The sequence below is a fragment of the Amphibalanus amphitrite genome, unplaced genomic scaffold (genome assembly GCF_019059575.1).
Source record: "Amphibalanus amphitrite isolate SeventyFive unplaced genomic scaffold, NRLGWU_Aamphi_draft 000236F_arrow, whole genome shotgun sequence".
In the NCBI taxonomy this organism is placed as follows: domain Eukaryota; kingdom Metazoa; phylum Arthropoda; class Thecostraca; order Balanomorpha; family Balanidae; genus Amphibalanus; species Amphibalanus amphitrite.
In genome coordinates this window covers 553,098-580,950 of record NW_024881731.1, presented here as the reverse complement: position 1 = coordinate 580,950, position 27,853 = coordinate 553,098, and the positions used below count along the sequence as shown (strand labels likewise).

Below are 27,853 nucleotides of genomic sequence, written 5' to 3'. Positions count from 1 at the left end.
ATAGACCATAGCTGCCAACTGAATATCGGTTCTCGCGTAGACTGTTTAGTGGCACGCGGATAAATCACGCTGTCACGGTAGGTAGATGCTAACAAGTGCCTTTTTGATGAGAGGGTTGACGGTCGACCTTACCAAGGGAAGGATATTCGCCGCGCTGTAGACAATTTTGGAACGTGCTAACGATTCAGTAATGAATATCCAAGTCACTTGTCCGCCATAGCGCGATCAACTAACAACAATAGCTCTGCTCTTTTATTGCGTATCGTACGATAGCATGGGTCATAAACATTACATCACCGCTATTCGCTAAATATCACACCGGTTCGAGCACAAGATAGGCACAGATTGGGGTCAGTACTCCCCCACTTCCGTCCCTCCCCTCCCGCCAACTGGCCCCTCGGGTTTACCTCTCCCCTCTACGGCACCCCATTGACACGGACCCCAGGCTCATAACGGTCGCTCGTCCCCTACTGCGTCCTCACGTCAACAAGGTGCCCTTTCAAACCGGCCCGGCGCGCCAAATTTGAACGGCGCGCGCCCGCGGGGATCACATCTCGTCGCGGCGAGGATCTCTAATAAGAAGACGATAACAGCCACAGCGACGATCCATGCCGGGGAGACAGCACCACGCCCATGCGTGAAATCACTGAGATAGTCGCCAATAAATCTCTATCGATACAGATTACAGCCCTCTGGCCATGCCCTGATACTGGCGGCCACGTGGGTACCGGCTGGCGCGACGGGATCGCGCCGCGCCGCGCGGTGGCGCCCCCTCTCCCGCCAGGCCGCATTGTTCGCGCGGTTTTTGCCGCGCGCTCCGCCGGCCAGCCTCTGAGCGGGCCGCGGCGCGCGCTAGCCTCAACGCAGCACTTCGCGCGGGAGGAGTCTGGCGGTAAGCGGATCTACTTGGCCACCGCGAAGCCGACGCGCTGGCGAGTCATGTCGAACTCGGTGTAGTACTTGCCGATGAAGACGTCGCCCAGGATCCAGATGGGTCCCATCGGCGCCGGCACGTCCAGACCGATGAAGCCCGACAGGCACATGGTCTGGCCAGCTTGCGAGACCTGCGGCGGACGGTGTTTGAGTCAGAGCGTATAAAATACGTTGCGACAAGGGGAAGGCAAGAGGTCAACTGCTGCTTACATGAGAAAGTTTCAAATCCCTGCTGCAGCCTGCAACAGCAAAAGTCGCCACGGAAGGCCAATGGCGAACGCGATGGGACTAAACTATGCCTAAATATAAGCTACCCGGGTAGTTGACGTCAGACCACCAACTCGGAACCATATACGGTTCATATCAAAACCGCATCGTATCAATCACCGCACAAATATCCGCCAATCTCCCATTGTGAAGTCGTCGACCTGTCCTCCCCGCGCCGCGCGGCTGACGCCGCCCCTGGCGCTCCGTCCGCGGCATGGCGCGCGGGGCGGAGAGGGGAGGGGGAGGGGGAGAGGGGTCGGCCGGTTGCCGACAAAGGCAGCGGTGTGGCGGCGGGCTCGCGGGGGAAGTGACGGGAGTGAGCCGCGTCCGCTGATCCCGCGCTTTCGGCGGTCGGCGTGCCACGTGGGTCCATGCGGCGGGGAAACGGCGGGAAACGGACAGGGCCAGCTGAGGAAAGGAGCCGACACGGAGAGTGATTTGCTGGGAATTGTGTAGTAGGCCAGAAGGACACAGATTTTAAAGCACTGGCGACATGTGTTCTTTACAGTGGATAGCTTTATTAGGCTTCTGCTCCTGCTCGCGATTTCCATGAAATGTTTTTCGTAAGAGAAAACAAAAGCGAGAGAGAGAGAGAGAGAGAGAGAGAGAGAGAGAGAGAGAGAGAGAGAGAGAGAGAGAGAGAGAGAGAGAGAGAGAGAGAGAGAGAGAGAGAGAGAGAGAGAGAGAGAGAGAGAGAGAGAGCGACAGAGAGAGGGAGAGGGAGCCCCGTAACCTAGACGTCCATCCGCGGCTAGAGGCCCTTATTTTTCGAGATTATTTTTTGAGTGTGGATGAATGATTCAGTGAAGACCAAATCTAAAAAACGGTCCTTTTCCCACCGGGTCATGCATTCTGCACCAGCCTTCTCACTAGCTTCCTCAGGCGGTCCATCGGAAAGGTTTCTAAAAATCCATTGAACTTTATCCACATAATAAAAATTGTTTGATGCGGTTAGCGCTGCACTTTTTCCACCCGATAACCGGACGATTCTACTGCGGACGCGCGTAACGAACAATGCATTGCAGGAATGCAAGGAGAAATACAAAACATCCTGCACGGCGAGTTTGATCGACGGGCGACAACTGCGGCGCGCTAGTCAGCGCACGACCGGTGTTGCGCAATCAAAGGTTGTTTGTGCGGTCATCATGCAATGCGGTACGGGCACTGCTAGCACGACTAACGGTATGACAGCGGCAGGCGGGTCAGTACTTAGTAATCGTTGGTTTAGGGGAAATGGCAAAAATGAAGGATTTGAAACAGCAACTGAATCAGACAAAAATGTCCCCGGTGTGACAAGATAACAGATTCAATCTTGTATGCCTAGCGCATCGCCTTTGACTCGGCGCCGGACAAAGAGGGATCAAAAGAAATGAAGCGAACACATGCTATCAAACTGATAAACAAAAATATGAAGCACATCGGGATAAAGCTAACAAACTAAATGGAATTAAAACTTGCGCAAAGAATTGTAAATCCCAGCATATCAATCGTGAGTTGAAAAGCAACGCTGGGGCCACGGGCTAAAATACTTTAGACTTCAGAGTAACTAAGCCGGAAAGCATTGGCAATGGCTTCCAAACTTTAAAAACAATCCTTCCACATACAACTGAAAACTTGCAGACCGCGGCAGATTTTCCTCGACATAAGCCCAGAGCGGCCTGTGAAAGAGTTCATTGACGTAGGTGGGTTCCTGGAAGTTGGAACCGCAACCCACCAGTATGCGGTCTTTTGATAAAACAGAGACTAAGCGCAACTGATCCCACCCGCCCGTCTCCGCAAGATGAGAGGCAGCGCTGGCAATCACAGCTTTCATACCTTCATAGGATAATCATACCGACATGTAAGTTGGGATCAGTGAAAAATAAAAAGCCAGCGCATCTACAAAGTTTCACGTTCCGAATCAACGTCTTCAAGTTTGTGCCTTTGGAGTTTGGATGGTTGCAAACCAGGATGCTTACCCGGAGGATGTAGTCCTTGCCCTCGAGCGTGAAGTTGCGGCCGCCCAAGATGAAGTCGATGGTGGGCAGGTTCGGGATCAGGTTGCAGTCCACCTGAAGAACAAACAAGAGAAAATTACAGCACACTGCATCACTTGCACAGTGAGTCAAACGATCACAGCTCTTTTCTGCATCCACAACTGTATGTTTCCTTAGCGACAAACTAACAAGTCTTGCTGGTACAATCAATCTCTATAAATTGAGCCTCTCCCAGAGTGTCGGGAGCCGTGTGAGACGGGCGCGGGGCGTGGGAGAGTCCTAGACCGGCTGCCCTTGGTTTCCGCCGCGGCCATTGACTGTATTCCTCCCCGTCCCGCCAGACCAGTACAGCAGACCAGCACATACTTCAGACCGGAGCGGAACGGGTTTTCCGTCCACCAGAGCGGACTGAAATCGGACGTGACGGTAAGCGGTCCTCTATCGCGCCGATCGCAGGACTGGGGAGAGTCTGCTGTTGTGGACTGAGTCGTCCGGGCTTTTGGTGGTGGTGGATGAGCATGCAGCGTGACAGGGAAGACAGAGCTGGTGATTATCATGTGCAGCCAGCCCTGACGATGCGAAGATAATCACCTGCGGGGCGCCAGACTGGCGCTAAAATTGGGGGAAATGACCTTCGCTTGCAGCACAAACAGATGCCAACTGCATTGTAGCTTTCCGTCTAAGAAACCTGCCCTCCTCGCCCCCGAACGTATTTACGGATATGCATCTAGATTGATATCAATGAAAATTTTCAATTTGTGACATTAAAAGTTCCTATCATACCTTGTACTCCCCACCGACGATGAGCACTCCTCCGATGGCCTTGTTGATGGCGTCGGCCTCCTTGGTGGGTGCGGCGATCAGCGAAGTGCCCGTGTCGGCGATCGCCTGGCAGCCGCCGGCGCAGAACTTGGAGCCGCCAATCTCCAGGCTGCAACGGACCGGCGCAAATGGATGTCAGCATCAGGTAAGTATTGGGCATCCAGCACGACATGACGTCAATGCTGCGAGCCGGACACAACCGGGGCATAATGGGCTCGGCATTATGGTCGAGTAATATCCATTATCATTATACCCGCCACGACTGTGACAGCGCCCTGGGAGCCCGCACAACGAAAACCTGCACTGTGCACAATGCGCACGGGCAGGAAAATCCACGAACACTATCTAGTATCCACACGGCTAATTAGCGCACCAAATCGGTGGGATGGGGAGGGGGAAATGTTATATAACAGTGACAAACACAGGAAGTTCCGGTTATGGCCTGACAGTGAAGGAAATGAAACGAAGCGCATCGAATCTCCACACGCTGCACTTTCGGCTAAGAAACAGAATGGCAAGTGAAAATAGTGTGTCTCCTATAAAAAGCTGAAGATGTAAATGCCAAGTATGTGTGGAAGTTAAATATTTATCAATACCCTGTCACGTTTCTTAGAGGAAAAGGAACTTCAACATCAAACGCAAGCTCCGAGCGGCATGATTCTTCAACTCTTTTCGACATCAATCGTCCTTGTCGGAGCAGCTAATCGTCACTTTAGTGGGGCTTGAGTGGGGCATTCTAACCGCAGAGATCGACTCTTTATACCAGCCAGGTATACACCCGAGGAGGCTCTCAGGCAGGCAGCTCAGTTCGTCCGCTATCCTCATTATCAAATACCATGAAAGTCCGGCCCCGTCGATGTCCGTCACAAACACTGACGGACTGGGGACGGCGAGTGCCAGTCAGCGACTGACAAAGGTCAGATGAATCACCACCAGCGAGTGAATCCGCTAGGTGAGTCACACCAACAAACAGGACTCGGTATAATGCTATGGTAAACGATTCAACTAGGGGAGTGACATCAATTCAGGGGGTTTCCAAACAGTGATTTCCTAGGAGTGATTCATAAAAATCAAAGATGAATCAGTGCAGATTCAAGTTATGAATCATTGCAGACTCAAGTTAGAACAAGCGGCGCCTACACGTCTTTTGTTGCCAGTTCGCCGTGATTCACGATGAATTATGAGTTCATCATGAATAATTTCGACCTTGGGTGATTCACACATTAAACATGAATCATTGTAGATTCGAGTTAGAACGCGTGACGTTTACAGGTTCTTTCCTGCCGCTTCCACTAATGATTCACGACGAATCATAAATAAATAAATCATGGATCGAAAATGCATCGATGTCATAGGACGATAGGTGTACCATGACACCATGTTTGCGTGTCCTGTGCATGTATTACTTGCATTAAATAAAAATGAAGTTCGAGTAAGAGTAATATTGAAGTGCTCTTACGCGGGCGCCTGTGCGAAATCTCAATATCGTTTCTGCCGTGGGAACTAGCCAGCGGCAACGACGGTTGCTAACATCTCAGCGCAATGCTCGACAGTACAGGATTGCGTCGCGGAGGAGAATGTCAGTCTCTTCCTTACAAAAATTACACAGAAGTCGTTTCTCCACCAGCAAAAAAGCGCCGCCTTTGTGAGGACTACATCCTGATTCCACGTTCAAAATAATTTCATCCACAGACCGCGACACCAAAAGGCGGTCACAGCCGGGCACAGCACACACCCGGCCACACCATAAGCACCTCATCCATCTGCGGCGACCAAACAAACACCACTCGCCCACACTCTGGCCTCACGTGACGCTACAGCACCGTGTCGTGTCACCACTCCACTGGACCAGACCGGTCGCACCACAGACCGGTGGGAGTGGTGACAACCAGGGTTAGTCACCACTCAACCACTGCACCAGGCAACATCGGCATTGAGCTTTAGTTGCTACTAAAAATATAACAGCCAGTGACTCGAATCTCGAAAGAATCAGCGGCGTCAGTGGGACTCCCAGCGCCAGCGTCATGGCCGTTCGTAGGGTAGTGGTAAGCACTAACCCAACCGAGTGCAAAGCCGCAACTTTGCATATCTGTGCCCTCAACAGATCCACGGACAAAGCCTTGAGCGTACGGTGGTTGCATGTCAAATTAACGGTCAACATAGTGCAACGCGAACATAAGGTACGATGTTGTCGTAAATGTCTCGTACAGCCCGAGTGCATCTGCGTTCGACGTTGTACAAAAATAAACAAGCTGCGTTCAAAACCGCAAGTTGAGTGCAAGAACGGTTCGCGGAGGGCTATGGCCATGTGTTTGTATGATGCCCAGCCCATGCCGGGCCTATGGCAGGCTTTATACCAGGCTCTATGATACAGTCTCTGATACGGGCGCGGAGCTGACGTAGTCCGGCGCCGGGCCTAACCGCGGGAGTTCCCACGTGCAGTGTGCACACCGTGCAGAGACGGCCGTGCACTGCACTGTCAAGGCCAGCGACCGGGAGGGGGGGACCGGCCGGCCGAGAGATCGGCCCGGCCCGGCCCGGTGCAGCGGGAGGCCAACAACATACCGGCTGAACCGCCCACTCTGCCCCCAAGGGCGAACACTAAAATTATACACACCGTTCTAGATAATCGGCACTAAAAAGGCTCTGGTTTCACTTTCGCAAAGAAAGTGAGCGCAAATAGCCGTTATTTGTGCTGAAAGATTATGGACACCTTGAACCAAAAATTGTGGGATCACTTCAATTTCTTCAGACTGCTGATGCTGGTTGCTTCATTTTTTGAGCTCACACTTAACACAAAGAAAACAATTGCCTCAAAAATTATGGTGAGAAGATACTAGCCATCTCGGTCTAAATACGAAACTAAAATTCACATTCTTCACAACATACTGGTGCCCGCAGCAATTCAAACATTCGGATGACTTTTGTAGCAATCATGCCACACGGAAGAGTGTTCTACGCACGCCCAGCTTCCGGTGTCTACCGTAGGGCCGAGCTCCAGAATAATCCATTTCGCTCGCAGTTGCTATTTCGCGGCCCGCGCGGCGCACTGTCCGCCGGCAGAGGCCAGAGCCTCGGCGGGCCGCGCCGCGCCGCGGTCGTGAATCACGGCGCGGCAGCGCCGGCCGGCGACTGCCCGCTCCTCCTCCCGCGCTCTCTCCTCTCTCCCTGCACCGGATCCGTGCGCGCCGTGGGGCCGGCCGGTGAGGGAGGGACGGGGAAGCAGGGGCCGGCCCGCCGGCAGCAGTCGGTTGTCGGTATGCCGTTTACAATAACACGTGAAAGTGGAGACTGCTCACCAGTCACCCTAGTAAAACCAGCACGGTTTCTACACAGCTCTGCAGATTCAGTTTGCTTCAATATAATGCGTTTATTTTGAAAAATCTTTATGACTTATCAACTGAAATGATCCAAGGTGACACACCAAACATTATTTAGTTAACCCTTGAACTTGCAATCATCGGTGAAATGCACGAATTTCGAGGCGAAGAACGCGACCCGCAAACCTCCGGATTCTTGTGATCCGTCATTGAAATCTGCAATCTTTCAGTTCTTCACTCAATACCGGACAGCTTTATACCATAAATCATCCTCAACTGATAGCCACGTCCAAGCGACGTCAAATGGGTTTGTCGTCGCTGTCTCCAAACCCAGAACAATCGACAGCAGTGCCGTGGTGCCGCACTAGCTTATCGAGCACCCGGCAAAACACGCCTGCGACTTGCGAGCCCTGTATGGTGGCGCCATCTGCTTCCCCTCCCCTTCTCGCCCCGTCCACGCTTCGCGCGCTTTTCGGGGCCGCTCTGCGCTTCGCGCGCTTTTCGGCGCCGCTCTGTGCCGGGCCCTGTTCAAGTGTCTGCGGCCGCCGCGGCTCCCGCGGCCAAAAAGGCGGAGCTTAGCTGGCGGCCAATCAGGCGAGAGCAGCATTCTGGGTAATGCGTAGCTCTTCCTGCGGCTCCCGCGGTCGCTCGGGAGCGACCGCAGGGAAACTTCGACATAAACTGCGCGCGTGAGACAAAACATTACGGATTTCGCTCTTTGTTTCGGTTGAATTTATTATGTTGTTAAGGAATAATTGCTTCAAAAGGGTACTAATTGAAGTAATAAAGCCATTATAAAGCAATTATGCACACAATTTTGATCAGCATCTCCTTTCAAAACAACCGTGCCATTCTCGTCGCCGGCCGCAGCCGCGAGGGTGTTCAACCTAACCGAAATTAGGCTCCGCCTCCCGGCCGCGGGAGCCGCGGCGGCCGCAGAGCACTTGAACAGGGCTCAGGTCCGGTGGGGGAGGGAGGGGACCGGCCATCACCCCGGCCGAGGGCCGCCGCTCGCACCTGCACGGCCCGACAGCCTTGAGCGCGGCCATTGCGCGTGGCGCGCCGCGCCGGCCGGCCGGCCCGACCCACGTGGTTGGCGCCGGCCGGCGCGCGCGCGCCCGGCGCCGTTCCGCGCCATGGCGGGAGCCGGCCATCGACCGCCTGCGCTGCACTGAACCGGGGCGGCGGGCGGCAGGCTCCGACTCGCCGCGCAGAAACGGTCGTTAGTGGCGCTGCGTTATGTAAGTCATTCCATCATGCGTGTGCAATAAAAATATTTCAGAACATGGACGTAGCATATGAAGTAAAATTATAGGAGAAATGGTATACATCATGGCTACGAACGAGCGAATTTCCTTAAAAATACACGAAACCCCATCATTTTTATCTACTCCCACACCGAGAGCAGACGTGACCGGACACGCACCCAGTTCTGGGAATCACGGCGCGCCCGTATGGTGACGTCACGGCGCTGAGCTGAGCCCCAGTCGGTGAGTTCACCGGCCGTGGGGGTGCGCCCCAGCGCGGCGGTGAGCGGACCACGGCGGACCACGGCGGACCGAGCGGCGACGAGCCCGAGCTCCAGCCGTGCGCCGGCACACGGCGAAACGCCGCAGCCGGAAACGAGCCGCTCCGTTGCAGATGGAACGCTTCCGCCTTCACACACAAATAACGTCCCATTACGGCGGGTTGTTAGCGGCGACAACTGCGATTCAACTATGGTCGAGGTTCTGCCACAGTGAATCGTTGTCGAAAGCCAACTCTGCATGTGTTCAAAAGTCATGCTTTGCTTCTTTAAACATAACATTGAAACACTGAATTTTCCTTGTCGGTTGCAACAGGAGTAACGAAAATTCCAAATAGCGCCAGCCCGTCCCATTTGAGTTGATCCGGGAACTGGCGAGGATCACGCAGGCGGACGGTGCACTGGAAAATTCCCCGCTAGCGCACTTGGCACCGGTCTCGGCGCGGCGGTGCCGGTGCCAGCGGCGCCTGTGCCGCCCACATGGGAGACAGGTGAGGTGGCGCCGGTCTCCAACTTCATGTCGCCGAGTGAGCACAGCACTGAGCACACTCAACGTGGGTGAGTGTGTGTGCGTGTGTGTGGGGGGAGGGGGGTGCATCTCTGCATTACATTCCACATTCGCTAAAGCACGATTACGAAGAATGCAAGGATTGAACGTAAAGAACCTATTGTGTAACCGGTGTTGTTTTTCAATCGAAGTCTGATACTAATCGTGAGGTGTCGACATCAGCTATAATCTATTATTCAATCAGTTTGCTTATTTTACGCTTGGATAGGTCAATTTAGCGCTAATGTGACATCCACCAATGGACGTTTGAACGTCTGGCTTGGTGACTTGTCGTGAATCCTGACGAATGAATGCCAAGCCAATCATAAATCGTTTCTAGATAGGCTCACAGAATGACGGCGATAACGCCCGGTCATGGTCATAAAGGTCGTTCAGAAATGCCGATACCCACACATGACACAAACTTTTCTTCCATGCAGTTTTGATACCGCAAAGCTACCCACTGTCAAACGAGCTTCATTTGCGACCGTGCTTCAAAAGCAGTCAATCCAATGCGCTTTTCCCTATGTGATGAAATTCTTACTCAGCTTATTCAAAATCTAAAATCAGCATAAAACCAAACAATACCATAATACCGTCTCTCACAAGCCCAAAGTCAAGTGTTCCAGTACCGTGATTTCAGTCTGATAGGTCGCCTGTAACGGACATCCGCCACGCTCATGCTCTGGTGCTTGTCAGCTCGTGCGGCACCCCCTCCCCCCGGGCTCCAGGGGGAGGGGCGGCAGCTGCGGGACGGCACGGGCCGGGGACATGCCGGGAGGGCGGGGAAGGGGCAGGTGGGGGCCGGTTCCGCCACCACCTGCCACCCGGCGAGCAGATGGCTGACGGTTGACAGCCGGCCTCTCCCGCCTGCCTGTCGGGAGAGCGCGCCCGCCGCCTCTCCCCACTCCCTCCCCTCTCTCTCTTCCTCTCCCTCCCGGTTCGAGGTGACTCGCCTAACATCCGCCCCAGATGCGTCCAAGGTAGTGATGTCAATTTCAGAAAACATATGTCCAATGTTCGTCCAATGTCTAATACTTACGTCAACTCTCCGTCCAAAATGTCCAAGCCAGCCATTTGTCCAAAGATATCCGACATCTACGCAATAGTTTACACTCAACACCGTTATTTAATTTGGTTTTAATGTATCGTTACCAGCTCAAAAGTGGTAATCATATCGAAGGCTGAGCTTTCTAATAGGCAATCAATGTTAAACACGATTACTTGATAAAAATGTTGAGGTATAGCAAGCGATTGTCCAAATTTGTCCAAAGCCTGCTGTCATTGTCCAACAGAATTCCGGATTGGACATTGGACAAAATCGGAATTCCGAAGATTCAAGTTCCGATTGACACCACTAGTCCAAGGCGTGTGAAGGCATGCGGGGGCGCGCTCGGCGCTTGGTAACAAAACCAGAAGGCGGGAGAATCGGCGGGTCACTGCCATGGAAACGAAACAAGCAAAGACAACATCGGACGGTCACCGTGACAGCCAGTGGCAAGCTGCCACGCTTTGGATCATGTTTTGAGTATGGGGAGAAAATTACGATGTCCGTTATCACACAAAACATGGAGACTGGAGCCGGAGAGGTATGAAAATCAAATAGCCAGTTTGTTTCCGTTTTAATAAGTGTATGTTGAAATCAAGGCTGAAAATCATACGCATTTTCCCAATGAGCTGACAGCTCGTTCGCCCCCCGTTATGCAAGCCGCAATCACTGGATTCACCGAGTCCGTCAGGTGGCATTGCCGCATTACCATAATCGCGCGGGACTCGAAACGCCAGCTTATAACCCACTGATTGATCCCGACTTATCTTTGACACCCCGCCGGAACAGCGAAATTGTTTGTCAAGTTTTCCTGGCGTGAAAGAAGCCAGCCTCTTCATTCAACGATTCCTCAAAAGGACAGCGTGACACTCGAACCTGTCAGCAGCCAGCTTTATCAGCTCCATTTCCGGAGGGCCACATCCGCAGCACGCCTATCTGTCCCTCTGTCCGGCCAGCAGAGGGCGCTGGCGGACCGAGGTCAGCCCCGCGGCGCAGGTCGCGACCCCGAGCCGACCCCTGCACGCCGGGCCGCGCGAACCGAGCCGGGTCGCCGGCCGGGAGGCCGTCTTTACGGTCGGCGGCCGCCCAGGGACGGAGGGCGATGAACCGGCCGGCCGCCGACCATGGGCGCCGCGCTGACGGACCCGGGCGCCGCCGCCAGCGCCGCGCGGCCCCCTCCCCGTCCGCGAGGCGTATTTTGAATTCACCATAGGGCTCAGCCATTCCTAGAGGAATTCTAGGCACCTTGGAAAAAAGCGAAATCGCGCTAGGGATTTCAGCCGATCTGGCAGCTCTTCCGATGCCACTGGCGCGCCTTTTAATCCAAAGCGCCTTTTTCGTGTCTCATGTTTGCTCGTTTATTGCGGAGGCCTATATATGCTTCAAGATGCTGGAAAAGGTTGGTGATTAATAAGTATTTCCATTTTAGGTGCATGTTCTTTGCAAGAAATACAGTTGTTGTTGCTGTTGTTGTGGGTTAGGGCGCAAGAAATACAGGTATATGTCAAGTTTAGGTCCTAACTATAACTGTGACGCTGTTGATACAAATCTGTAACAGCAAAAAAATTATGTTTTAGGTTACGTTAGGCTGTAAGTTTTAGGTTGCATTGTAGGTTTGTAGGTAGTAGATTGGTAGGTTATAGGTGAAAAGGTAAGGTTAGTTCAGGTTTGATTATGTTTTTCTTTTAGTTACGAGACATATAAGTATCATTTTTGGATTCAGGATGTCAAATAATGGTCGGAAACACTAAATTCAAAATTAACTAATTTTGAAGCGGGGACCTCCATGTGTACCGGCCAAATAATGTAAGAATATGAAAAAATTATCCATGAAATCTGCTTAGGACTTAAACTTGACATTTACCCACATGGCTATAGGTATCACCAGCAGAATTATAATCTTTACATAGGTAATTTTTAAGAAATGCTGTAAGTGAAGATTATGAGTCGTGTAACCATTGTTACTATATTGATATTAAATATTGAATAGGTACAAGTCCGCCACTAACTTTATGGAACATTCCTTCTTCCAACAGGATCACTTCCAAGTAATCTGGAAGGCTGATGCCAAGTACATCTTGTGCGAGAAGCTTGATATGATTCCTGACCTGGAACCGGTGAGCATCAAATATAGCAATTTGCTTAAAGCAATAGCAATTGCCGATGATGGCAATTTCAATTTGCAGTAACACATATTATATGTAATTGGTTTGAGCCATGTTGCAATCATTTCATGAATGAAAACTTCCATTTTTAAAATGGAACTATCAACTTTCCCCACAGGCTTCGGTAACAAAGTTTTATCAATTGTGAATGACAATATTATTGGTATGAGTGGTGTGTGCGGTGATCTGTATTTGAATATAACGCGTCTTGTCACTAAGTATTTGTCATCTGCATTATAGCTGACTATTACGGTAATACGATCGTGCATTGGTCCCAGACAAGAATACCCCAGTGAGACCTTGCATTATTTCGTTTCAGGAGTTGATGGAGGGCACCACTGTGGCCTACCGATGTCCGGCGTCAAAGGAATCGGCCCTGCAGTGGATTCAGCTGTACCAAGAGGCCGCCAACATCACCCTGACGACGTACGACTCCATGTCGAATGGCCAAAGGGTGGTGTACTGGGTGAGAGCTTTAGTTTATGAAATACCAGTTTGGGCTCGCCGTGTAAAGCTCGGCAGGGGGGTACTTTTGCCCGAGCACTCGACCTGGGCCCGCCAATGGAAAATTCTGCTGGTGCAGAGCCTCCTGAGGGTTCAGCAAAGACCCGCCGTATGAAAGCCTGTCGGGGTCTACTGACAGAGGGCCCGGCGGCCTGGGCTGGCTGCATGAATCCCCAGCTTGATGCCGCGTACTGAGGACCAGTCATCCAGCCGTCATACCGGGTGTCTCGGAGGACTGGACGGGCACCTACCAGCGGGCCCGCTAGATTTCGGGAGGGTCAGCTGACCCCTTTGTCCCCCTGACTCCTCCCTGGGTGCGCCACTGCACCCAGTAACTTTTACTCTTTTATATCGCAGGAAGGTGCGGGTTAATGAAACACCATGATCAGGGTCAGTTAAAAAGGTAACGTTTTTAAATCGAGAAACTTTCATCCTCATTTAAATGACGGACTAATGAGTGGCAATTGATTTCATCACTTTTGTTAATGTTGTCAATTTTTTTTTTTCAGGCCAGGCTTCGTTGTCACCACGACGTCCCAGAAAAGCCGAGTCGTCCGAGGAAAAACCAATCCGCCAAGGACACCGGGTGCCCCCTGCGCCTGAAAGTGACTGTCGCCAACATTCCAAAACGGCAAGTTTCTCACCGTCTTTTGTCATTGGCACCTTTTACCAGGGCTGCGGAGTCGACCCAACTTTAGCCAACTCCGACTCCGACTCCGGCCTCACAAAATCGACTCTGACTCCGACTCCGACCTATTAGTTCTGGAAAGCATTTATTTGGTCCTTTGGTTCACCGAACCAGTGCAGAGACGTGAACTTCGGGAGAAAAGAAAAGGCTGATCAAAATCGTAGGTCGATTTTGTTGTCTGACCACTTTGGATCATCGGGATAATTGCCATTTTGCTTTCACCAGACAACAATTTCACTTGATGAAAGGCGATTTTCGGACTACATGGCCGGAGTCGGTAAAATCTTATCGACTCTGGCCAAGAAAAAAGATCGACTCCGACTCCGACCAAAACTGTTGACTCCGACCGACTCCGACTCCGACTCCGCAGCCCTGCTTTTTACAAACGCCTTAGTTGATCAAACGATCAACCGCAATTGAAAAAAAAACTACATATTTGATGAAGGAGTTCGCTGCCGAAAAGATTTCAAGTCGCTATCTTTCTTAGTTGTGCCAATCTTGGCTCAGAAAACTAAAAACGGTGATAATCCGAAACATTTCACCTCGCTCGTTCCTTGCCTCAAAAGGTTTCTTGCTGGTACCCTATAAAAGTGCGTGGAAGGAGCGGAATTTCTTCTGAATAACACCATCGTCTCGTGTTTTTTTATATTTGTTGACGAATCCTCCCTTTCCAGGAATAGGTCTACAGACCCATGCGCGGCTTACGAGCTACGGGTGACATGTAACAAGAAGCCCCACAACCACGCCGTGGACAACGCTGCCGCTCTGAGACATCGACGCGTCTCTGAGCTGACGAAGGCCCGGCTGATGGAGCTGTTCCAGCACCACCACTCGCCCTCCACGGCGCTGGAGACCCTGAAACTACAGCTTCAGGAGGAGCATGGGAGCGCCTACCCGTCGGTGGCCGCAGACCGAGCCATTGTCCCAGATCGGATGGCCGTCTACTAGTAAGTTTTTAGCAGCTTGATGCAAAGCCACACTGCCACAAGTTAGCAAGTCTGTAGGGACAGTATCTGAAATAATAAGACTTTCCCTATAAAGTTACACATGATTCTCATATATGAGATGCAATTGATCGTTACACGGAGCAGAGATGATAGGGCTACTCAGAAAAGAAGGCCGCATGTCTGGGATATGTGGTTGCGATCCGAGACTGATCTGGCCATTGACAATTTTTGGGTCCCCTATTGCAATCTGCCTGTTTTCGTGTCACATCCAGTTCTACTGTTATCTATGAATTGTGTTGTGCTAAAAACTCGCAACATTTTACGCTGCGATAAATGCACTCTGGTTTAGTAAAAGCTATCGATAATCATATTACGTACGCCTATGTGTCAGGGTCATTTCCGTTTTCCTGCTTTTCGTGAAAAACCTGAAGGGGAATGGCGTCTAGACGCCCCCCTTCCGGCCCAGCGCAGGTTAACATTATTTTCACCTTGGATTTGTGTAATTCAATGCGCTGAGGGGTAAGCTATATTTTGATTAGGACGAATCAGGAACAAGTGGGACAGCTGAAGCTTAACCATAAGTACACTGTTATGCAATCGGTATTTTATCACAAAATGAAACTGACCACCACTTGCAGCTGGAAGTCAATTGACAATGCAATGTGTTTTCAGCCTGTACTACAAGCACTGTCGGGAGCGTTACCCAGCCTCGACCCAGGAGGAGACCATGGACCTCATCCGCCACATGAAGGACGTCCGCACGGCGGTCTCAGTCGAGGACGGCGAGACGGTGATCGCGGCGGTGACGCCGCTGATTGAGCGCGTCCACACGCTCCCCGACGCGGGAGAGGTGGTCTTCGTCGACGCCTCAGGAGGGATGGACCGGCACGGCCAGCGCGTCTTCCTGCTGATGTGCTGGAGCCCGGCCGGTGGTCTGCCTCTCGGTGTCATCGTCTCCACCTCGGAGACCGAGGCCGTGGTGGACAAAGCCTTCCGGCTGCTCGTCGGGATTTTACCAGACGGTACGATATACCTACATTTGCCATGAATTCCCATATCTGGCGGCTAAACTCTGAATTGTCCAGTCAGTTGTGCATTGGTGTATAAAATCCAATATCGTGTTTGACCGAGAATGCTTCTTTGACAGGCGCCTTTGGCGGGCGTGGAAGGCGCGGCCCTCTGTGCTTCATGACGGACGACTGTCAGGCCGAGCGGAACGCGCTGTCGGCGGTGTGGCCTGAGGCGCGGCTCCTGCTGTGCACGTTTCACGTGCTGCAGGCCGTCTGGCGATGGCTTCACAACGGCAAACATGGCATCGACAAGCAAGTGAGTAGTTTCTACTGGGAATGAATTTCCGTTCATTTTTGTCTAATTACCCCTTTTTGAGAAACACAGAGAGAGAGAGAGAGAGAGAGAGAGAGAGAGAGAGAGAGAGAGAGAGAGAGGGAGAGAGAGGGAGGCAGAGAAAGAGACAGAGACATAGAGAGAGGGAGGGAGAGAGAGAGAGAGAGAGAGAGAGAGAGAGAGAGAGAGAGAGAGAGAGAGAGAGAGAGAGAGAGAGAGAGAGAGAGAGAGAGAGAGAGAGAGAGAGAGAGAGAGAGAGAGAGAGAGAGAGAGAGAGAGAGAGAGAGAGAGAGAGAGAGAGAGAGAGAGAGAGAGAGAGGCAGGCAGACAGCTGGGCAGAGGCAGGCATAGGCAGGCAGTCAGGCATAGACTAGACAGGCATAGGCTGGCAGTCAGGAATAGACATGCAGTGATACTGGTCTAAAAGCTGTAAAAGAACGTAAATGAGTTTGATTAATTTCATCTCAAACACCCCCTATATTTACATTTACCTTCACCCTTCACCCTTCACCCCTCCCGCCTCCCACACTCGGATACCAGTTAAATTGTGCATTTTCTTCCAGCACAGGCAGGCTATCATGGCACTAGCCAAACAGCTCGTGTACGCCAACAATGAGGCGGAGATAGCGACGACGATGGAGCTGGTGGCTACCGAGTGGGGCGAGCGCTACCCACTGCTGGACCAGTACCTGCAGGGTTTCGCTGCCCGCCGTCAAGAGTGGGCGCTGTGTCTCCGCACGGATGTCCCCACCCGGGGACACAACACGAACAACATCGTAGAGTCCGCCTTCAGAGTCCTCAAAGACTCTGTCCTCTACAGGTCAGTCTTTATTCATATGTTTCACCTAATTGCGGTTCAATAAATAAAACAGTTAACCTGGCGTTCATAGACAAACCTGTCTTTTAACTAAAGTTGATTGTAAAACTGTTTCGGTGACCGGAGGTATTGCGATAGATTCATTACTATTTTAAAATATTTCAAGTTGTAAGGTTGCCCAAAAGTGGCAAATGTTGAAGAAATGTCAAAGTTGCAGTTACAGACAAATTCCAATTAATAAAGACAAATAATTGGAAAAAAAGCCAAAGCAGGGGAGTAGTTTTCCTTTCAATATAGGTCGGAGGGCTGAGAGTTAGCCGGTAAAATGTTCTCGAAAACACCATCAAAATCCCTAGGACTGTGCAATTCTCCCCAGTGTCTGCCAAAGTTCAGAGCCTGAAGCCCCCGAAACGGAATTGGACCATACATCCCTTCGTCAAAGACGTTAATTACTAACTTGTGACTTTCATGGATTAACACGGATTAACTTGTGAATATCACGGTTTTACATTTCTGTTAACCCTACATGTGGAAGAAAAACAAACTTTCGCATTTCGGGTAGGTTGTGAAATTGTTAGTTGTGCTTTTGGCTGCTCTTCTGAAAGCCTTATTGTGTCCATACGATGGCAGTCTACCGTTAATTATAGCTGCAAAGAAATTGTTGAAATATTCGCTTGACACGCGCTGTTTTTCCAGGACTCGGGCGTTCAACCTGCTGCAGCTGTTTGATTTCGTCACGGTCCAGCTCAGCAAGCACTACGCCAGGAGGGCGTGCGACGTGGCCAACGGCCGGCAGCGGGCGGCACCGGTCCGCGGCGGCACCAGCCAAGAAACGGGCACTGTGACGCAGGTATTTTGCATGACACGAGAACTGATTGAGGTCACATAAGACAGCTCGTTTTCCAATGCTGGTCCCACCCGTACTGCCACATGGCTGTGCAAAGTGACCAATGCAATCGGCGCACCCCTAAGCACCAATAAACCACATTGCTGTGCATTCACACACAAGAGTCTGTCACTGTACCGCTGTGCCACTGTAGGGCCGCGTGGTGTTGGCGCTGTGTGCCACATCTCGTGACTCGTTTCGCGTTTTTTCTTGTTTCTTCTTTTTTCCCTTTGGGGGTCTGTTTTAAAAGGCCAAGCTGACAGTACTGGGGCGAATGAACAGGTTCGGATTTTCGTACAAGTAACCGTCCGTCAGTTTATGTTGTACAGTCTGTCTTAAAAGTCCGCGAAAAAGCAACGGTGGATCCATCAAGCCTGACCGAGGAAGGGCCTGCTCAATTTGAGTCATCAAAGCAATTGATATTCTCGTCCATTCCCCAGGTCAATTGGTTCGGTGACTTTCAAAGTAAAGCAGGCCTTTCTTCAGTAAGGCTTGATGGATCCACCGTCACTTTGCGCGGTACTTTTAAGACAGACTGTACATACGAATTTTACAGGATTTTATGTGTTGCCCCTCCCACAGGTGACGGAGTTCACCTATCAGGTGAAGTCGCTGACGTCGGTCGGCATCACCTACCTGGTGGACCTGAACGTCGGCGCCTGCACCTGCAGGATGAACCGGCGGACTGGCGGCTGCAAACACCTCCGAGCCGTGCGGCAGCAGACTGGCGCTGTGCCGGAGGCGACGGCGACAAAGGAGACGCGGAGGGCCTTGATGGACATCGCCATGGGGACCAGCCAGCAGCTGCCAGGCAACTGGTTCGACCCTCTGGTCGCCGAGCCGTCCACCTCGTCACCTCCTGTCCCCACGCCCGCCAGCGCCCCCGGAGTCGCGCAGCCCCAGCCGTCGCCGAGTCCCGAGGAGTACGACGACGACGCAATGGACTTCGAGGACCCCGCCGCTGCGGCGGCGGCTGTCAGTGGAGCTGAGCAGCGACGCTCAGATGACCGGACACGCCAAACCGTGGCGTTCATCCAGGAGTGGGCAGCCTTCATGTGCGAGGCAGTCGTCCAGGACGACACCTGGGAGAGGGCTGCCGCTGCCTTTCAGCAGAGGTGGGGCCAGCTGCCCACTGCTGGCCGCCAGTCCGCTCTGCACCAGTTTGGAGGCGCGCAGGGCTGCCGGCGGAACGCCACCCAGATTCCGGTCCAGCCGACCAGCACTGCCCGTCGCACCAGCACCAACGTGCGGGGGCGCGCTCGCTGGCCCGCTGGACGGCCGTGCCGCTCCGCGCGCACCGGGGAGCACGGCTACGTGGCAGCCTCCGCCAGGCGGTCGGCGGCGCCCCACAGCCTGGCCACCTGTGTTGACCAGAACCGCCCCCTGGGGCGCTGAGTGATAGAGGTGAAGTGGGGGTGACCGGGGCAAGTTGGTGCCAGGGGGGGGGGGGTAAGTTGGGACGGAAGGGATATTTCCAATACTTCTCGACAGTTGGCGTTCAAACTTATTTTGTACATGAACAGTAACGCCGTCTGTTTGTCAACGTGGTGTCGGCGCGTGCTGAGGTAAGTGCTGTTAATAATCGCTACAAATGTGTTTCAGGTACCAAAAGTGATTTTCTTGCTGTGAAAATATTCTCTTCTAGTGTCGTTGTGTGTGCCTTTTTGTTTGCCGCAGGAGTACTGCAAACGTTTGTGTTTTGTCGTTAATGCCCGCATGGATTAGCGATGATTGTTCATGTGAAACATGAATAAAAATGTGTTTAGATAAACTGTTTTTCCTAGTGTACCAACTTGCCTTAGGCCTTGGCCCAACTGACCCCCCGCCGCGGGGTAAGTTGGGACATTGGAGGATGGCCGCTTTGATCAGATATGACACCAAGACGATGCTACCATCTCTCTTATATTAAGTCTTCTTTAAAAGATAAAGAAATCAGATCTCAGTTAATAGCCAACAAATAATGATGTATAGTTATACCGAAGTTATGACGCTTCAAGCAATAACTGGCTCAACTAGCGTTAGCGGAATGACGCAAAATTAGCAGGTGACCAGTGACCACTCCCAGTTCGCTAATATGTTTGCATCATTAACATACCTTCCACTATAAGCACGGTTTCTCAATCTTAACATAAAATATAACATCTTTTCATGTAATTTGCATCTCTAATATACCCCAGTCAAACTTGCATCACTAATGTAGTGGGGGACTTCTTGGGAAGAATTAGTTTCTAGGGACTTACACATTTATGCTCATTTCCCCACATTTGTCGCCAGGGGGAGAATTCCCCAGAATTTTCCGCTAGGAGTGGCTGAGCCCTATGGTGAATTCAAAATACGCGTCCGCGAGCGCCCACCGCTCCCCCTCCCCCCCCCCCCGGCCAACTGCGGAGCCACTGACGGTCACCTTCCCGTGCTATTTTGGGACCGGCAGAAGGGGAATAGCACATCCTGCCGCCATTTTGGCAGTTCATTTCGCGTACGGCTACGGCTACTCATTCAAGAGTGCCCCTCATTGAGCAAGCTTTACTGTACTCTGCAAAGTGCAAATAAACTGCCCATGTTTTTATACGACTCGCACGTCACTACTCGGAAAATACAAATGTACAACTATGGGCTATGGCGTCGTTTCAGCCGGAACTATGGCGTGAAGCACGTAAGAGGCTATCCTAAAACTTGGAAGGAGTAGTGTACCGTTAACCACATTCTATAGCTCATAAAATTTTTAAGCAGAATACGATAAGCGAAGCGCCGTCAGCCCGCAGTGTGACGTCGGCACCGCTCTGGTCGTATCGACCGCGCCGCGGCGGGATCGTCGACAGTGCGCCACACACGCCGTCGTTCTACCGGCCCGCTGGGAGCGCCGCACGGCAGAGTGGAGTGCAGATAACGGGTGGAAGGCGGCTGGGAACGGGGCGGGACGCTGGCAGGTCATAAGCCGCCGCCACAGACGTAGCGGGAACTGTAATCAGGATCACGACTAGCGCTGAAACCACGACTGGTGGTGAAGCTACAGCCATAACCGCAGTCATGTCATGGTAAAAGCCGTAGTCGGAGCGCTGAGTTCGTAGCCGCAGCCGGACCCTGATTTTAGTGAGAATTTCGTACCACATGGGGTGAAGAGAGCATACCTTTCCACATGAGGTTTCCAAGGGGTCAATACACCTGCAGAACGAGAGATACGTTTCAAATCGGATAAAAAGACAACGTACCCCTCCACGTGGGCCGTGGAGTGACTGAGTTTTCATGCAGCAGAGTAGGCGGCCACTTTCCGATTCCGTCCCTTCACCTAAGGGCTGAGGCCTGAGAGCCGGCCCAGAGCGCACAGCCGACGGCCGCCATGCCAGCTGCCGCAGACGCTGAGGCGATCAATGCGTGCTCTCCTCCACCGACCCGAGTAGGCAGTCGCGAGAAGGCGCCGGTGCGACGGCAAACGCTGGTTCAGACTAAACCTCTGCAGCAACTCAACTGTTCAAGAAGCCCCTTTTGCAATACAAATATCGTTTGCAGCCCAACCGTCCACTTTTCCACAATCAAGCAAACACACGAGTGTCGTGTCTGTTAATGTGTCTTCATTGTAGCGTAAACTCCTGAGCGGATGGCTCAGTGTTTATCGATTTCCCCGAGACTGCGGCCACGGACGGGCAACAGGCGGGTAATTACCAGCGGAAACTTCCCAAATGGGGCCAACTCGCTACACCTGTGGCAAGCCACAACAAGTAGGAAACTATTTACCCCGTTACCGCCGCTTACAGCGCTAACCGCGCAGCCCCTGCCGGCCGACCCGGTGCGCGGCCGCGTGTTCGGCGCTGCGTGTCCTCTACCCACGTGGGCGGCGGCGACCGGCGCTCAATACGGCTGGCCGGGCGCGCGGAGGGACGGGGCGAGGGACGCTCAGCGGCGCCCGACAACAGCCGACCACCGCACACCCGGCGGTCAATCGTTAAAGGAAACAGCTCACTTTCCTGAAATTAGTATTTTGCTATGAGTTTACGATTCTTTATGCTCAAAATGATCAGAAAATAAAATAAAACCTTTTTGTAAAAACAATTATTTTCTATATTTTAATATAGGACGAACTATATTCTATGTAAAATAATGTTTGACGCGGAAGCTTATTACGCGTTGACCAATCATATTGCGTAGTTCAAACCTACGCATGCTGCATTAGCTGTAAGCAGCATGCTGATTGGCTGACGATGACGTGGCTGCATTCCTGTGCAAGGCACACATTCCTCTGCAAGGCACTCTTTTCGGAACGAGAAATGGAATATCTTCGTCTAGGGTGATCGTTGAGCCGTAAAAGCTCCTGATTTGTGCTAGTCTCAGCTCAAGCTACGAAACTGCTATTCCAGTTCAAAATCCCATGTTAAAAGTGAACTATTTCCTTTAATGGATATCGGCGGCCACAGGGGGAGGCAGGGGTAACCGCAAATGGGGACAGGACAGAATAGAATGTTCTGGAAAAGACGGGCTACCGCTGGCTGGGACGACGCCTAAACTCACATCAATATGAGTTCTAGAAAGGTGACAAGAGCCATGTGTAAACCCTGTGAGGGCCCAAGCACTTCCAGCGCCCTCTCATCCCCAGCCGCCTCTCTGGGCACCCGGGGAAAGCTGCCCACGTGGGGAGAGCCGGGACGGGACCCAGTAAAACAGGCGGCTGTCGGAATTCTGTCCCGCCTCGGCCACAGCGGCGGTCCAGAGCCACCACAGACGCCGACAGTAACAACAACAGATGAGACTGGTTACGGGGAATGAAACGGGGAACGACAAAGCTCACACGTAAGTAACTAGAAACACATCAGTTATGATGAGCTTAGAGTACAATAACTAAAATTCGCATGCATTTTAAAAACGACAAAGAAAGTGAAAGAAACACAAGAACACTCAACAACATAGCGAATACCAAACCACTCAAAAGGCGGCAAGGCCATCCGTTGACCACTGTTTGGGATCCGCTAAAGGGTTGGTGGGAGTTCCATTAACATTCCAGAGCCCACCGGCCCAGCGAATGCGCCCGGAGACCGGCCGGGCGCCAGAGCCGGTCCGCGCCGACCCTGGACCGCCGCAAAAACAGACCCAGCCCGGCCGCAACCGTTGGACCGCTGCGATGGGTACTGGGTAGGTCCCAACCAGTCCGCCCTTGGATTCTACCGTCGACACTGAAGTCAATGCTGATAACTGTGCGATGCGCGTCGGCCGTTGATCGATTCATCGATTGCGTTCGATTGGTTGATTAAAAGGTAACAGAACGTCCGCATTAAAGGGACCCTCCCACCTTAACATTAGATTTGAGTTGAGATAGCCAAAATGGGGTCCCTGGCTCACAATTACCGGTTTCGGCACTCACAACATCGAGAAATGCCTTAAATCGGAAATATTGAATTTCAAAATTGCAGCATTTTGATTCAGAGGGGCTAATGCTTAGGAATACCCCTCTGAATGTGTGACGTCAGCGCCGATATCTAACGATTTTTAAATGTTTGACTAAAACGTTTTGTAGCACGCGGTGGTATATGCTGCGTTGCGCGCAACAAATGCCGCACTTTTAAATAAAGTCGCTAGGAACAGTGGAGATCCCAAAAGGTAAACAAAAGTAAAAGTCTAATATCTTGAAAACCGATGAATATTTTTCGATGAAATTTGGTAGACATTCGTTTTCGCTCTTTCTGAATCGAGCGACATCACTTTCATGCCAATTCATAAACTTTTTTGAAGGTGGGAGGGTCCCTTTAACAGCATAGCCATCGTGTGCCCATCGTCGTTGATCGATTTTGCGGCAGCACGTAGTTTATAACTATGCTTCAGACACATGCTGTCACAATCGTAAAGTCCAAACTGCTGACAGCTCACGACGGCTTACCCATCACCCGTTGGCCTCAAAACTCGGTTACGAACGATCCAAGTAACTCCCGGATTCCGTAGGTCATAGCATAGCATCGCCACGAGATGTGCCGTTCATGGTTGGTGCTTGAGATATCGTACACGATCCCGAGGTAACGATCACCGAGATAGTTACACACATAATCGGATCACGTCAGAGTAACATCACGGCTAGGGATGCCGTTCGTGCATCCTTTGTCAGTACTTACCCATCCATCTTGAACTGCCAGTAGCCGGGCTTGTCGACGCCGATGTAGGTGAAGTCACCAGAGTACTTGGCCGGGTCAGAGCCACCCAGGATCAGCTCACCTCCCTCGGCCGCGTGCGGGTCCCTGAGGACACGAGCGACAAGTTCGGTTAGGAGGTCTGAGGCACATGCTGAAATCTTCAGTGTCCTTCTCATCCTTAGGACAACAACATCGTCTTGCTGATCATCTTCATCGTCTTGTCGTTTTTGTCAAGATAAATTTTCTCAGAAACATAATTCACATTAGTTTGTTAGCTTAGTCTCAAATCACCAGCCATTAAAAGAACTGCAAGACGTGGTTTGCTTGCAGTCTCTATGTAAATGTCGGTGGTTTGGTAAACATAGATATGCATTCCTTCACAGACGACGCGTCGATGCGGCCAGCCATAGCAACACAGCGTCATGACATTCAGCTGCTGAGTGCTGACCCCAGTTTTTGCTGTGACAGAAAAGATCCGGGACGGATTGACTCTGATCTCTGACCTATGCACTCAGTATGCACTATGCAGTGATCCATTAGACAAAAAACAGCGGCGGCAGCGTCGAATGTTCGGTACGAGAGCTAGCTTCTCATCAGACATTTTTCGACAATTACACTTTTTCTTTGGAAAATATAGCTCGAAATTTCAAGGAAAGTGAGAAAGAGCAGATGTAATGTGAGAATATTTATCACGAAATAAAATCTGAATAAAAGCAACCGAATCTCGTTAACAGAACAAATTATACATAAAAACAACGGTACAGAATGTATCAAACGATATAAATGATGCATGTTGTGCGACCGAGCAAAATATGAAGTCGTTACAAATAAAACTGAATATCTGCACCAAACATCAGTTCCCCATTCATCAGTCAGTTTCGCAGACTCACCTGTTGAGGTAGAAGGAGAAGACGGCGTCGCCGACCGCCTGTTGAGTGACCATGTTGTTGAAAACGGGCACCACGCCGTCGACGGAGATTTGCGGGAAGGCCATGCCCAGAATGCCGTCAAATTTGGCCGCTACGAAGGCGAGGCCGGGCTCGCTCAGCGCCTCAGCGAAAGTCTGGCCCTTGACCTGCACGTCACCGACCTGCGTAGACAATAGCGCCCGTATAGTGACTGGCGGAAAAAGCGTGCAAGAAAGTGCACTGAACACATCAGCAAATGATCACAAGAGTTCCAAAAATAACGGTAAAAATTGTCGGACATCTCCAGTGTTCTAAACAAAGTTGACGATTTAATTATAATCTCACTCATCGCATTTGACGCCGTTCGGGACACGGCATGATGCCGGGAAGCTGAACTTGAATTTTGATGCGTTATGTTAGAGCATCCACATATCCAGCCTAACCCATCCGAAACGTGTGAGTAAGCTACGACTCAAATAATGCATCAGCATTCAGCCCTTGATGTTACCCCTTTGAAAGCCTAGCGAAGCTATAACCCGTAGTTGATAATTGATACATTCATTGCTGCATTCATTGCTCAAAGACTGTTGATTCTCCTTACAAAGACGGTATCTTCGGAGAGGAAGCCGGAGAGGCTGCCGCTGCCATACTGGATGGCAAACTTGGTGTCATTCTTCTTGTATGTGCTCGACTTAGAGCTGTCATACTTGTTGTGGAGCACTGCCGACAAAAGCAACGCCCGGCGTCAGTCTGCCAGTCACGTGACCTCGAAATCGGGTCACCGACACCAAAAAAACGGGGGCAAAAACAGTGCGCTAATCAGCACAACTGAGGATCTCGCACGTCCGCTGGCGCTGTCGACACGGAGCTTTTTCCGGCATAAAACGTGCCCCCCAGGGGTCAGACCAATACGGATCGCGGGCAAACAAGGACACACCCCGCCCGCCCCGCAACAGTGACCACTGCGCAGTTCGTAGTTTTTTTTTTCAATCATGGAGGTCCAACGTCCGGGAGGCCATCCTCAGATGCAGTTGTCGCTTGTCAGGCTTCTTCGTCGATACCGAGCCTGGCCCCTCCCGTGAGACACGTATCCCCAGTGTCCGGAAAGCAGGTATGGTTTTTCGAAAAACACAGTACAACTGAAACCGATAGATTAGCCAAACATTATCCAACTCGCACCCCACCCCACCCCAAGGCCAGAGTTCCCTCAATACGAAGCGTCGAAGCCGAGCCACGACTCATCAAGTCACACTCCGACTCCACTATTTCAGTATGGATCCAATAGGGAACGAACAGGTACTTACAGCACGCAATATTGGTGAGGTGGCACTTCTTGGACGGCACCCAGAGGTTGGAGGAGCCCGTGTCAAAGACAACGCGGAACTTCTGCGGCGGCGTGCCGATGCTGATCGGTCCGTAGTACTGAGCCTGCAAATCAAATTTGACCGAGTGATGCCGCTTGGAAGTGCAAACACTTATGTAGAGCTAGCCACACCAGTTCATCAACATACGACTGTAAGAGAATTTATCGGAGGGAATAGTAGGCATGGCATCTGTAATGGAAGTACTTACATCCAGGTAATTGGAGAGTGGCTCCGGGTGCGGTCCAGCGGTCGCCCAGCGGCGGCGGATCACTTCCACAGAGGTCCCCACCTCTTGAAGGGAGCGGCGAGCCGAGGTGAAGCGATGAAGAGGTACCCTATCACATAAATGTTACACAAGTAACAAACCAGTTACAGGTGTGCATCAGAAAGTCAGAGTGGTTATGCCTGTTGCTTACTAGCCAGTGATGAGCCTGAAAAATTCCTCTTATCTTTGAATGCATCAAATAAAACCCATTACAGGACAATGTAATCCAAGTTCAAACAATAACAGCATATGATTATGAGTGACAGCTTTGAGCCTTCAATGAATTCACCACTTTTGTTACCACTAAACCAAGCTTAAAACTCCGCATATTAATTTCTTAGCTTTGTTCATTGACATATTCTAAAGCCCTGGAATTTCTTGAATATCAATCTTTTTAAACATGATTGTTACAAAGAGACATTGATTCACAAATAATTTTTCCTCATATATTCTTTCAAAACACTGAAAACTGAGACTTCAGATTGAAAGTGATGTTGAGTGCCTCTTCATAATCACTTTCAATGACTGATTCTATGCTGAATATTATCAATATACAGCAGCTCCAGGCCATGAACAACATCGTTGCCTACAAATAGACTACTTCTTGTCATTGGTGCATTTCCTAAGCAAAAAAAAAATGTGAAAGATTTTTTTTAAATGACACCAGCAATATCACCCCAAGCTGCCAACACTCGCAATAATGTCAAAAGCATGTACAGAGTTCTGAATGTTAAGTGTAGTGTCATAATTCAACAAATTTGCATTTACCAATAAATACCTACAAAAATACTCATGAACATAACAAATATGCAACATTGCAACCTGAGCTCTTTTATGCCTGACATGTACAAAGGCAAGGTGGATTGTTTTTAATATAAATGGCGTCAAACAAATAAAAGCATAATTAAATAAAATGTGCAGTATCACAGGAAAATGAAAGGCATTGCAATTGCGCTTCCAGCTTACGACCTCTTCCCATCCAATTGAGTATAGTTAAGAGCACTTTAATGACATGAATCATGAATGCAACCTAGGCTGAAATATATTCCATCTTTTGGGGACAGTTTGAAAGAGATAATTGGTGACAATTGTGAAATACAAACCTTGTGAATCCATTGATGCTCTGAATAACTCCCAGGCATAAACAGACTTGCAGGGCCAACATGGCTCTCATTCTGAAATTAACGATTAGACCGCTCGATTCACTCACAACAAATCCACAGAAGTTAAGGATAGCCCTAGCTCCGGCCCCACAATCACAAGAATACAGAGAATCGGCGCCCTCCCCTCTCGGCTGTCCGCCTCTCTCCTTTGTTTACATTCGTCAGTGCGCTTCGCCGAGTCAGAGGTCACATGACATGACGTCACTGGGCGCGCGACGGACGCTGCGCGAGTCTTGACGATACTGTCGAGCCTC

At 51.1% G+C, this 27,853-nt stretch overlaps 2 protein-coding genes across 3 annotated transcripts in view; one reads left to right on the top strand and one right to left on the bottom strand.

The window, feature by feature from the left end:
* The window catches only part of LOC122385970, a 31,283-nt gene extending 11,727 nt beyond the window's left edge, over positions 1-19,556 (top strand). The window contains exons 2-11 of one of the 2 annotated variants that reach the window (XM_043374725.1): positions 11,761-11,837; positions 12,475-12,555; positions 12,923-13,069; positions 13,617-13,738; positions 14,470-14,742; positions 15,415-15,764; positions 15,890-16,068; positions 16,650-16,906; positions 17,600-17,753; positions 18,372-19,556. In XM_043374725.1, coding sequence (XP_043230660.1) covers positions 11,826-11,837; positions 12,475-12,555; positions 12,923-13,069; positions 13,617-13,738; positions 14,470-14,742; positions 15,415-15,764; positions 15,890-16,068; positions 16,650-16,906; positions 17,600-17,753; positions 18,372-19,184 — 2,388 coding nt within the window. In that variant the 5' untranslated portion in view covers positions 11,761-11,825 and the 3' untranslated portion in view covers positions 19,185-19,556. Of the gene's footprint in view, positions 1-11,630; positions 11,838-12,474; positions 12,556-12,922; positions 13,070-13,616; positions 13,739-14,469; positions 14,743-15,414; positions 15,765-15,889; positions 16,069-16,649; positions 16,907-17,599; positions 17,754-18,371 lie in introns of those variants that run through there. The other variant, XM_043374724.1, reaches the window with a different exon arrangement.
* LOC122385971 (lysosomal aspartic protease-like) lies at positions 239-27,853 on the bottom strand. Its single transcript, XM_043374727.1, has 9 exons — positions 27,540-27,853; positions 26,380-26,506; positions 26,112-26,235; positions 25,409-25,527; positions 24,790-24,989; positions 23,882-24,004; positions 3,960-4,107; positions 3,159-3,251; positions 239-1,064 (listed from the first exon to the last, which is right to left on the bottom strand). Exons 1-9 carry the CDS (start codon positions 27,608-27,610, stop codon positions 903-905), a joined length of 1,167 nt encoding a protein of 388 aa, XP_043230662.1. The 5' UTR covers positions 27,611-27,853; the 3' UTR covers positions 239-902.